The sequence below is a fragment of the Physella acuta genome, unplaced genomic scaffold, assembly GCF_028476545.2.
Source record: "Physella acuta isolate Inbredline_101_S28 unplaced genomic scaffold, ASM2847654v3 ptg001199l, whole genome shotgun sequence".
Taxonomy (NCBI): domain Eukaryota; kingdom Metazoa; phylum Mollusca; class Gastropoda; family Physidae; genus Physella; species Physella acuta.
The window spans coordinates 230768-242932 of NW_026732716.1; the positions used below are offsets into that span (position 1 = coordinate 230768).

Genomic DNA, 12165 nt, shown 5'->3' on the forward strand with positions numbered 1-12165 from the left:
ACTTGATGAAACGGGTGTGCTTGTTGATTGTGGTGTACTTGGTGTGACTGACGAACCAGGTGTGCTTGATGATCCTGGTGTACTTGATGAGCCTGGTGTACTAGATGATCCTGGTGTGCTTGATGATCCTGGTGTACTAGATGAGCCAGGTGTGCTTGAAGAACCAGGTGTACTTGATGAACCAGGTGTGCTTGTTGATGGTGGTGTACTAGATGAGCCTGGTGTGCTTGAAGATGCAGGTGTGGTTGAAGTGCCTGGAGTACTTGATGAAACGGGTGTGCTTGTTGATTGTGGTGTACTTGGTGTGACTGACGAACCAGGTGTGCTTGATGATCCTGGTGTACTTGATGAGCCTGGTGTACTAGATGATCCTGGTGTGCTTGATGATCCTGGTGTACTAGATGAGCCAGGTGTGCTTGAAGAACCAGGTGTACTTGATGAACCAGGTGTGCTTGTTGATGGTGGTGTACTAGATGAGCCTGGTGTGCTTGAAGATGCAGGTGTGGTTGAAGTGCCTGGAGTACTTGATGAAACGGGTGTGCTTGTTGATTGTGGTGTACTTGGTGTGACTGACGAACCAGGTGTGCTTGATGATCCTGGTGTACTTGATGAGCCTGGTGTACTAGATGATCCTGGTGTGCTTGATGATCCTGGTGTACTAGATGAGCCAGGTGTGCTTGAAGAACCAGGTGTACTTGATGAACCAGGTGTGCTTGTTGATGGTGGTGTACTAGATGAGCCTGGTGTGCTTGAAGATGCAGGTGTGGTTGAAGTGCCTGGAGTACTTGATGAAACGGGTGTGCTTGTTGATTGTGGTGTACTTGGTGTGACTGACGAACCAGGTGTGCTTGATGATCCTGGTGTACTTGATGAGCCTGGTGTACTAGATGATCCTGGTGTGCTTGATGATCCTGGTGTACTAGATGAGCCAGGTGTGCTTGTTGATGGTGGTGTACTAGATGAGCCTGGTGTGCTTGAAGATGCAGGTGTGGTTGAAGTGCCTGGAGTACTTGATGAAACGGGTGTGCTTGTTGATTGTGGTGTACTTGGTGTGACTGACGAACCAGGTGTGCTTGATGATCCTGGTGTACTTGATGAGCCTGGTGTACTAGATGATCCTGGTGTGCTTGATGATCCTGGTGTACTAGATGAGCCAGGTGTGCTTGAAGAACCAGGTGTACTTGATGAACCAGGTGTGCTTGTTGATGGTGGTGTACTAGATGAGCCTGGTGTGCTTGAAGATGCAGGTGTGGTTGAAGTGCCTGGAGTACTTGATGAAACGGGTGTGCTTGTTGATTGTGGTGTACTTGGTGTGACTGACGAACCAGGTGTGCTTGATGATCCTGGTGTACTTGATGAGCCTGGTGTACTAGATGATCCTGGTGTGCTTGATGATCCTGGTGTACTAGATGAGCCAGGTGTGCTTGAAGAACCAGGTGTACTTGATGAACCAGGTGTGCTTGTTGATGGTGGTGTACTAGATGAGCCTGGTGTGCTTGAAGATGCAGGTGTGGTTGAAGTGCCTGGAGTACTTGATGAAACGGGTGTGCTTGTTGATTGTGGTGTACTTGGTGTGACTGACGAACCAGGTGTGCTTGATGATCCTGGTGTACTTGATGAGCCTGGTGTACTAGATGATCCTGGTGTGCTTGATGATCCTGGTGTACTAGATGAGCCAGGTGTGCTTGAAGAACCAGGTGTACTTGATGAACCAGGTGTGCTTGTTGATGGTGGTGTACTAGATGAGCCTGGTGTGCTTGAAGATGCAGGTGTGGTTGAAGTGCCTGGAGTACTTGATGAAACGGGTGTGCTTGTTGATTGTGGTGTACTTGGTGTGACTGACGAACCAGGTGTGCTTGATGATCCTGGTGTACTTGATGAGCCTGGTGTACTAGATGATCCTGGTGTGCTTGATGATCCTGGTGTACTAGATGAGCCAGGTGTGCTTGAAGAACCAGGTGTACTTGATGATCCAGGTGTGCTTGTTGATGGTGGTGTACTAGATGAGCCTGGTGTGCTTGAAGATGCAGGTGTGGTTGAAGTGCCTGGAGTACTTGATGAAACGGGTGTGCTTGTTGATTGTGGTGTACTTGGTGTGACTGACAAACCAGGTGTGCTTGATGATCCTGGTGTACTTGATGAGCCTGGTGTACTAGATGATCCTGGTGTGCTTGATGATCCTGGTGTACTAGATGAGCCAGGTGTGCTTGAAGAACCAGGTGTACTTGATGAACCAGGTGTGCTTGTTGATGGTGGAGTACTAGATGAGCCTGGTGTGCTTGAAGATGCAGGTGTGGTTGAAGTGCCTGGAGTACTTGATGAAACGGGTGTGCTTGTTGATTGTGGTGTACTTGGTGTGACTGACGAACCAGGTGTGCTTGATGATCCTGGTGTACTTGATGAGCCTGGTGTACTAGATGATCCTGGTGTGCTTGATGATCCTGGTGTACTAGATGAGCCAGGTGTGCTTGAAGAACCAGGTGTACTTGATGAACCAGGTGTGCTTGTTGATGGTGGTGTACTAGATGAGCCTGGTGTGCTTGAAGATGCAGGTGTGGTTGAAGTGCCTGGAGTACTTGATGAAACGGGTGTGCTTGTTGATTGTGGTGTACTTGGTGTGACTGACGAACCAGGTGTGCTTGATGATCCTGGTGTACTTGATGAGCCTGGTGTACTAGATGATCCTGGTGTGCTTGATGATCCTGGTGTACTAGATGAGCCAGGTGTGCTTGAAGAACCAGGTGTACTTGATGAACCAGGTGTGCTTGTTGATGGTGGTGTACTAGATGAGCCTGGTGTGCTTGAAGATGCAGGTGTGGTTGAAGTGCCTGGAGTACTTGATGAAACGGGTGTGCTTGTTGATTGTGGTGTACTTGGTGTGACTGACGAACCAGGTGTGCTTGATGATCCTGGTGTACTTGATGAGCCTGGTGTACTAGATGATCCTGGTGTGCTTGATGATCCTGGTGTACTAGATGAGCCAGGTGTGCTTGAAGAACCAGGTGTACTTGATGAACCAGGTGTGCTTGTTGATGGTGGTGTACTAGATGAGCCTGGTGTGCTTGAAGATGCAGGTGTGGTTGAAGTGCCTGGAGTACTTGATGAAACGGGTGTGCTTGTTGATTGTGGTGTACTTGGTGTGACTGACGAACCAGGTGTGCTTGATGATCCTGGTGTACTTGATGAGCCTGGTGTACTAGATGATCCTGGTGTGCTTGATGATCCTGGTGTACTTGATGAGCCAGGTGTGCTTGAAGAACCAGGTGTACTTGATGAACCAGGTGTGCTTGTTGATGGTGGTGTACTAGATGAGCCTGGTGTGCTTGAAGATGCAGGTGTGGTTGAAGTGCCTGGAGTACTTGATGAAACGGGTGTGCTTGTTGATTGTGGTGTACTTGGTGTGACTGACGAACCAGGTGTGCTTGATGATCCTGGTGTACTTGATGAGCCTGGTGTACTAGATGATCCTGGTGTGCTTGATGATCCTGGTGTACTAGATGAGCCAGGTGTGCTTGAAGAACCAGGTGTACTTGATGAACCAGGTGTGCTTGTTGATGGTGGTGTACTAGATGAGCCTGGTGTGCTTGAAGATGCAGGTGTGGTTGAAGTGCCTGGAGTACTTGATGAAACGGGTGTGCTTGTTGATTGTGGTGTACTTGGTGTGACTGACGAACCAGGTGTGCTTGATGATCCTGGTGTACTTGATGAGCCTGGTGTACTAGATGATCCTGGTGTGCTTGATGATCCTGGTGTACTAGATGAGCCAGGTGTGCTTGAAGAACCAGGTGTACTTGATGAACCAGGTGTGCTTGTTGATGGTGGAGTACTAGATGAGCCTGGTGTGCTTGAAGATGCAGGTGTGGTTGAAGTGCCTGGAGTACTTGATGAAACGGGTGTGCTTGTTGATTGTGGTGTACTTGGTGTGACTGACGAACCAGGTGTGCTTGATGATCCTGGTGTACTTGATGAGCCTGGTGTACTAGATGATCCTGGTGTGCTTGATGATCCTGGTGTACTAGATGAGCCAGGTGTGCTTGAAGAACCAGGTGTACTTGATGAACCAGGTGTGCTTGTTGATGGTGGTGTACTAGATGAGCCTGGTGTGCTTGAAGATGCAGGTGTGGTTGAAGTGCCTGGAGTACTTGATGAAACGGGTGTGCTTGTTGATTGTGGTGTACTTGGTGTGACTGACGAACCAGGTGTGCTTGATGATCCTGGTGTACTTGATGAGCCTGGTGTACTAGATGATCCTGGTGTGCTTGATGATCCTGGTGTACTAGATGAGCCAGGTGTGCTTGAAGAACCAAGTGTACTTGATGAACCAGGTGTGCTTGTTGATGGTGGTGTACTAGATGAGCCTGGTGTGCTTGAAGATGCAGGTGTGGTTGAAGTGCCTGGAGCACTTGATGAAACGGGTGTGCTTGTTGATTGTGGTGTACTTGGTGTGACTGACGAACCAGGTGTGCTTGATGATCCTGGTGTACTTGATGAGCCTGGTGTACTAGATGATCCTGGTGTGCTTGATGATCCTGGTGTACTAGATGAGCCAGGTGTGCTTGAAGAACCAGGTGTACTTGATGAACCAGGTGTGCTTGTTGATGGTGGTGTACTAGATGAGCCTGGTGTGCTTGAAGATGCAGGTGTGGTTGAAGTGCCTGGAGTACTTGATGAAACGGGTGTGCTTGTTGATTGTGGTGTACTTGGTGTGACTGACGAACCAGGTGTGCTTGATGATCCTGGTGTACTTGATGAGCCTGGTGTACTAGATGATCCTGGTGTGCTTGATGATCCTGGTGTACTAGATGAGCCAGGTGTGCTTGAAGAACCAGGTGTACTTGATGAACCAGGTGTGCTTGTTGATGGTGGAGTACTAGATGAGCCTGGTGTGCTTGAAGATGCAGGTGAGGTTGAAGTGCCTGGAGTACTTGATGAAACGGGTGTGCTTGTTGATTGTGGTGTACTTGGTGTGACTGACGAACCAGGTGTGCTTGATGATCCTGGTGTACTTGATGATCCTGGTGTACTAGATGATCCTGGTGTGCTTGATGATCCTGGTGTACTAGATGAGCCAGGTGTGCTTGAAGAACCAGGTGTACTTGATGAACCAGGTGTGCTTGTTGATGGTGGTGTACTAGATGAGCCTGGTGTGCTTGAAGATGCAGGTGTGGTTGAAGTGCCTGGAGTACTTGATGAAACGGGTGTGCTTGTTGATTGTGGTGTACTTGGTGTGACTGACGAACCAGGTGTGCTTGATGATCCTGGTGTACTTGATGAGCCTGGTGTACTAGATGATCCTGGTGTGCTTGATGATCCTGGTGTACTAGATGAGCCAGGTGTGCTTGAAGAACCAAGTGTACTTGATGAACCAGGTGTGCTTGTTGATGGTGGTGTACTAGATGAGCCTGGTGTGCTTGAAGATGCAGGTGTGGTTGAAGTGCCTGGAGCACTTGATGAAACGGGTGTGCTTGTTGATTGTGGTGTACTTGGTGTGACTGACGAACCAGGTGTGCTTGATGATCCTGGTGTACTTGATGAGCCTGGTGTACTAGATGATCCTGGTGTGCTTGATGATCCTGGTGTACTAGATGAGCCAGGTGTGCTTGAAGAACCAGGTGTACTTGATGAACCAGGTGTGCTTGTTGATGGTGGTGTACTAGATGAGCCTGGTGTGCTTGAAGATGCAGGTGTGGTTGAAGTGCCTGGAGTACTTGATGAAACGGGTGTGCTTGTTGATTGTGGTGTACTTGGTGTGACTGACGAACCAGGTGTGCTTGATGATCCTGGTGTACTTGATGAGCCTGGTGTACTAGATGATCCTGGTGTGCTTGATGATCCTGGTGTACTAGATGAGCCAGGTGTGCTTGAAGAACCAGGTGTACTTGATGAACCAGGTGTGCTTGTTGATGGTGGTGTACTAGATGAGCCTGGTGTGCTTGAAGATGCAGGTGTGGTTGAAGTGCCTGGAGTACTTGATGAAACGGGTGTGCTTGTTGATTGTGGTGTACTTGGTGTGACTGACGAACCAGGTGTGCTTGATGATCCTGGTGTACTTGATGAGCCTGGTGTACTAGCTGATCCTGGTGTGCTTGATGATCCTGGTGTACTAGATGAGCCAGGTGTGCTTGAAGAACCAGGTGTACTTGATGAACCAGGTGTGCTTGTTGATGGTGGTGTACTAGATGAGCCTGGTGTGCTTGAAGATGCAGGTGTGGTTGAAGTGCCTGGAGTACTTGATGAAACGGGTGTGCTTGTTGATTGTGGTGTACTTGGTGTGACTGACGAACCAGGTGTGCTTGATGATCCTGGTGTACTTGATGAGCCTGGTGTACTAGATGATCCTGGTGTGCTTGATGATCCTGGTGTACTAGATGAGCCAGGTGTGCTTGAAGAACCAGGTGTACTTGATGAACCAGGTGTGCTTGTTGATGGTGGTGTACTAGATGAGCCTGGTGTGCTTGAAGATGCAGGTGTGGTTGAAGTGCCTGGAGCACTTGATGAAACGGGTGTGCTTGTTGATTGTGGTGTACTTGGTGTGACTGACGAACCAGGTGTGCTTGATGATCCTGGTGTACTTGATGAGCCTGGTGTACTAGATGATCCTGGTGTGCTTGATGATCCTGGTGTACTAGATGAGCCAGGTGTGCTTGAAGAACCAGGTGTACTTGATGAACCAGGTGTGCTTGTTGATGGTGGTGTACTAGATGAGCCTGGTGTGCTTGAAGATGCAGGTGTGGTTGAAGTGCCTGGAGTACTTGATGAAACGGGTGTGCTTGTTGATTGTGGTGTACTTGGTGTGACTGACGAACCAGGTGTGCTTGATGATCCTGGTGTACTTGATGAGCCTGGTGTACTAGATGATCCTGGTGTGCTTGATGATCCTGGTGTACTAGATGAGCCAGGTGTGCTTGAAGAACCAGGTGTACTTGATGAACCAGGTGTGCTTGTTGATGGTGGTGTACTAGATGAGCCTGGTGTGCTTGAAGATGCAGGTGTGGTTGAAGTGCCTGGAGTACTTGATGAAACGGGTGTGCTTGTTGATTGTGGTGTACTTGGTGTGACTGACGAACCAGGTGTGCTTGATGATCCTGGTGTACTTGATGAGCCTGGTGTACTAGATGATCCTGGTGTGCTTGATGATCCTGGTGTACTAGATGAGCCAGGTGTGCTTGAAGAACCAGGTGTACTTGATGAACCAGGTGTGCTTGTTGATGGTGGTGTACTAGATGAGCCTGGTGTGCTTGAAGATGCAGGTGTGGTTGAAGTGCCTGGAGTACTTGATGAAACGGGTGTGCTTGTTGATTGTGGTGTACTTGGTGTGACTGACGAACCAGGTGTGCTTGATGATCCTGGTGTACTTGATGAGCCTGGTGTACTAGATGATCCTGGTGTGCTTGATGATCCTGGTGTACTAGATGAGCCAGGTGTGCTTGAAGAACCAGGTGTACTTGATGAACCAGGTGTGCTTGTTGATGGTGGTGTACTAGATGAGCCTGGTGTGCTTGAAGATGCAGGTGTGGTTGAAGTGCCTGGAGTACTTGATGAAACGGGTGTGCTTGTTGATTGTGGTGTACTTGGTGTGACTGACGAACCAGGTGTGCTTGATGATCCTGGTGTACTTGATGAGCCTGGTGTACTAGATGATCCTGGTGTGCTTGATGATCCTGGTGTACTAGATGAGCCAGGTGTGCTTGAAGAACCAGGTGTACTTGATGATCCAGGTGTGCTTGTTGATGGTGGTGTACTAGATGAGCCTGGTGTGCTTGAAGATGCAGGTGTGGTTGAAGTGCCTGGAGTACTTGATGAAACGGGTGTGCTTGTTGATTGTGGTGTACTTGGTGTGACTGACGAACCAGGTGTGCTTGATGATCCTGGTGTACTTGATGAGCCTGGTGTACTAGATGATCCTGGTGTGCTTGATGATCCTGGTGTACTAGATGAGCCAGGTGTGCTTGAAGAACCAGGTGTACTTGATGAACCAGGTGTGCTTGTTGATGGTGGTGTACTAGATGAGCCTGGTGTGCTTGAAGATGCAGGTGTGGTTGAAGTGCCTGGAGTACTTGATGAAACGGGTGTGCTTGTTGATTGTGGTGTACTTGGTGTGACTGACGAACCAGGTGTGCTTGATGATCCTGGTGTACTTGATGAGCCTGGTGTACTAGATGATCCTGGTGTGCTTGATGATCCTGGTGTACTAGATGAGCCAGGTGTGCTTGAAGAACCAGGTGTACTTGATGAACCAGGTGTGCTTGTTGATGGTGGTGTACTAGATGAGCCTGGTGTGCTTGAAGATGCAGGTGTGGTTGAAGTGCCTGGAGTACTTGATGAAACGGGTGTGCTTGTTGATTGTGGTGTACTTGGTGTGACTGACGAACCAGGTGTGCTTGATGATCCTGGTGTACTTGATGAGCCTGGTGTACTAGATGATCCTGGTGTGCTTGATGATCCTGGTGTACTAGATGAGCCAGGTGTGCTTGAAGAACCAGGTGTACTTGATGAACCAGGTGTGCTTGTTGATGGTGGTGTACTAGATGAGCCTGGTGTGCTTGAAGATGCAGGTGTGGTTGAAGTGCCTGTAGTACTTGATGAAACGGGTGTGCTTGTTGATTGTGGTGTACTTGGTGTGACTGACGAACCAGGTGTGCTTGATGATCCTGGTGTACTTGATGAGCCTGGTGTACTAGATGATCCTGGTGTGCTTGATGATCCTGGTGTACTAGATGAGCCAGGTGTGCTTGAAGAACCAGGTGTACTTGATGAACCAGGTGTGCTTGTTGATGGTGGTGTACTAGATGAGCCTGGTGTGCTTGAAGATGCAGGTGTGGTTGAAGTGCCTGGAGTACTTGATGAAACGGGTGTGCTTGTTGATTGTGGTGTACTTGGTGTGACTGACGAACCAGGTGTGCTTGATGATCCTGGTGTACTTGATGAGCCTGGTGTACTAGATGATCCTGGTGTGCTTGATGATCCTGGTGTACTAGATGAGCCAGGTGTGCTTGAAGAACCAGGTGTACTTGATGAACCAGGTGTGCTTGTTGATGGTGGTGTACTAGATGAGCCTGGTGTGCTTGAAGATGCAGGTGTGGTTGAAGTGCCTGGAGTACTTGATGAAACGGGTGTGCTTGTTGATTGTGGTGTACTTGGTGTGACTGACGAACCAGGTGTGCTTGATGATCCTGGTGTACTTGATGAGCCTGGTGTACTAGATGATCCTGGTGTGCTTGATGATCCTGGTGTACTAGATGAGCCAGGTGTGCTTGAAGAACCAGGTGTACTTGATGAACCAGGTGTGCTTGTTGATGGTGGTGTACTAGATGAGCCTGGTGTGCTTGAAGATGCAGGTGTGGTTGAAGTGCCTGGAGTACTTGATGAAACGGGTGTGCTTGTTGATTGTGGTGTACTTGGTGTGACTGACGAACCAGGTGTGCTTGATGATCCTGGTGTACTTGATGAGCCTGGTGTACTAGATGATCCTGGTGTGCTTGATGATCCTGGTGTACTAGATGAGCCAGGTGTGCTTGAAGAACCAGGTGTACTTGATGAACCAGGTGTGCTTGTTGATGGTGGTGTACTAGATGAGCCTGGTGTGCTTGAAGATGCAGGTGTGGTTGAAGTGCCTGGAGTACTTGATGAAACGGGTGTGCTTGTTGATTGTGGTGTACTTGGTGTGACTGACGAACCAGGTGTGCTTGATGATCCTGGTGTACTTGATGAGCCTGGTGTACTAGATGATCCTGGTGTGCTTGATGATCCTGGTGTACTAGATGAGCCAGGTGTGCTTGAAGAACCAGGTGTACTTGATGAACCAGGTGTGCTTGTTGATGGTGGTGTACTAGATGAGCCTGGTGTGCTTGAAGATGCAGGTGTGGTTGAAGTGCCTGGAGTACTTGATGAAACGGGTGTGCTTGTTGATTGTGGTGTACTTGGTGTGACTGACGAACCAGGTGTGCTTGATGATCCTGGTGTACTTGATGAGCCTGGTGTACTAGATGATCCTGGTGTGCTTGATGATCCTGGTGTACTAGATGAGCCAGGTGTGCTTGAAGAACCAGGTGTACTTGATGAACCAGGTGTGCTTGTTGATGGTGGTGTACTAGATGAGCCTGGTGTGCTTGAAGATGCAGGTGTGGTTGAAGTGCCTGGAGTACTTGATGAAACGGGTGTGCTTGTTGATTGTGGTGTACTTGGTGTGACTGACGAACCAGGTGTGCTTGATGATCCTGGTGTACTTGATGAGCCTGGTGTACTAGATGATCCTGGTGTGCTTGATGATCCTGGTGTACTAGATGAGCCAGGTGTGCTTGAAGAACCAGGTGTACTTGATGAACCAGGTGTGCTTGTTGATGGTGGTGTACTAGATGAGCCTGGTGTGCTTGAAGATGCAGGTGTGGTTGAAGTGCCTGGAGTACTTGATGAAACGGGTGTGCTTGTTGATTGTGGTGTACTTGGTGTGACTGACGAACCAGGTGTGCTTGATGATCCTGGTGTACTTGATGAGCCTGGTGTACTAGATGATCCTGGTGTGCTTGATGATCCTGGTGTACTAGATGAGCCAGGTGTGCTTGAAGAACCAGGTGTACTTGATGAACCAGGTGTGCTTGTTGATGGTGGTGTACTAGATGAGCCTGGTGTGCTTGAAGATGCAGGTGTGGTTGAAGTGCCTGGAGTACTTGATGAAACGGGTGTGCTTGTTGATTGTGGTGTACTTGGTGTGACTGACGAACCAGGTGTGCTTGATGATCCTGGTGTACTTGATGAGCCTGGTGTACTAGATGATCCTGGTGTGCTTGATGATCCTGGTGTACTAGATGAGCCAGGTGTGCTTGAAGAACCAGGTGTACTTGATGAACCAGGTGTGCTTGTTGATGGTGGTGTACTAGATGAGCCTGGTGTGCTTGAAGATGCAGGTGTGGTTGAAGTGCCTGGAGTACTTGATGAAACGGGTGTGCTTGTTGATTGTGGTGTACTTGGTGTGACTGACGAACCAGGTGTGCTTGATGATCCTGGTGTACTTGATGAGCCTGGTGTACTAGATGATCCTGGTGTGCTTGATGATCCTGGTGTACTAGATGAGCCAGGTGTGCTTGAAGAACCAGGTGTACTTGATGAACCAGGTGTGCTTGTTGATGGTGGTGTACTAGATGAGCCTGGTGTGCTTGAAGATGCAGGTGTGGTTGAAGTGCCTGGAGTACTTGATGAAACGGGTGTGCTTGTTGATTGTGGTGTACTTGGTGTGACTGACGAACCAGGTGTGCTTGATGATCCTGGTGTACTTGATGAGCCTGGTGTACTAGATGATCCTGGTGTGCTTGATGATCCTGGTGTACTAGATGAGCCAGGTGTGCTTGAAGAACCAGGTGTACTTGATGAACCAGGTGTGCTTGTTGATGGTGGTGTACTAGATGAGCCTGGTGTGCTTGAAGATGCAGGTGTGGTTGAAGTGCCTGGAGTACTTGATGAAACGGGTGTGCTTGTTGATTGTGGTGTACTTGGTGTGACTGACGAACCAGGTGTGCTTGATGATCCTGGTGTACTTGATGAGCCTGGTGTACTAGATGATCCTGGTGTGCTTGATGATCCTGGTGTACTAGATGAGCCAGGTGTGCTTGAAGAACCAGGTGTACTTGATGAACCAGGTGTGCTTGTTGATGGTGGTGTACTAGATGAGCCTGGTGTGCTTGAAGATGCAGGTGTGGTTGAAGTGCCTGGAGTACTTGATGAAACGGGTGTGCTTGTTGATTGTGGTGTACTTGGTGTGACTGACGAACCAGGTGTGCTTGATGATCCTGGTGTACTTGATGAGCCTGGTGTACTAGATGATCCTGGTGTGCTTGATGATCCTGGTGTACTAGATGAGCCAGGTGTGCTTGAAGAACCAGGTGTACTTGATGAACCAGGTGTGCTTGTTGATGGTGGTGTACTAGATGAGCCTGGTGTGCTTGAAGATGCAGGTGTGGTTGAAGTGCCTGGAGTACTTGATGAAACGGGTGTGCTTGTTGATTGTGGTGTACTTGGTGTGACTGACGAACCAGGTGTGCTTGATGATCCTGGTGTACTTGATGAGCCTGGTGTACTAGATGATCCTGGTGTGCTTGATGATCCTGGTGTACTAGATGAGCCAGGTGTGCTTGAAGAACCAGGTGTACTTGATGAACCAGGTGTGCTTGT

At 49.0% G+C, this 12165-nt stretch overlaps 1 protein-coding gene across 1 annotated transcript in view; it reads right to left on the reverse strand.

The window, feature by feature from the left end:
- Positions 1–489: 489 nt before the first annotated feature.
- The window catches only part of LOC131957053 (uncharacterized), a gene marked incomplete at its 3' end in the record, with an annotated part of 64193 nt that continues 52517 nt past the window's right edge, over positions 490–12165 (reverse strand). The window contains exons 46-48 of the mRNA XM_059321755.1: positions 2563–3319; positions 1501–2349; positions 490–1029 (exon numbers count right to left, since the gene is read on the reverse strand). Of these exons, the coding sequence (XP_059177738.1) occupies positions 490–1029; positions 1501–2349; positions 2563–3319 (2146 nt within the window). The remainder of the gene's footprint in view (positions 1030–1500; positions 2350–2562; positions 3320–12165) is intronic.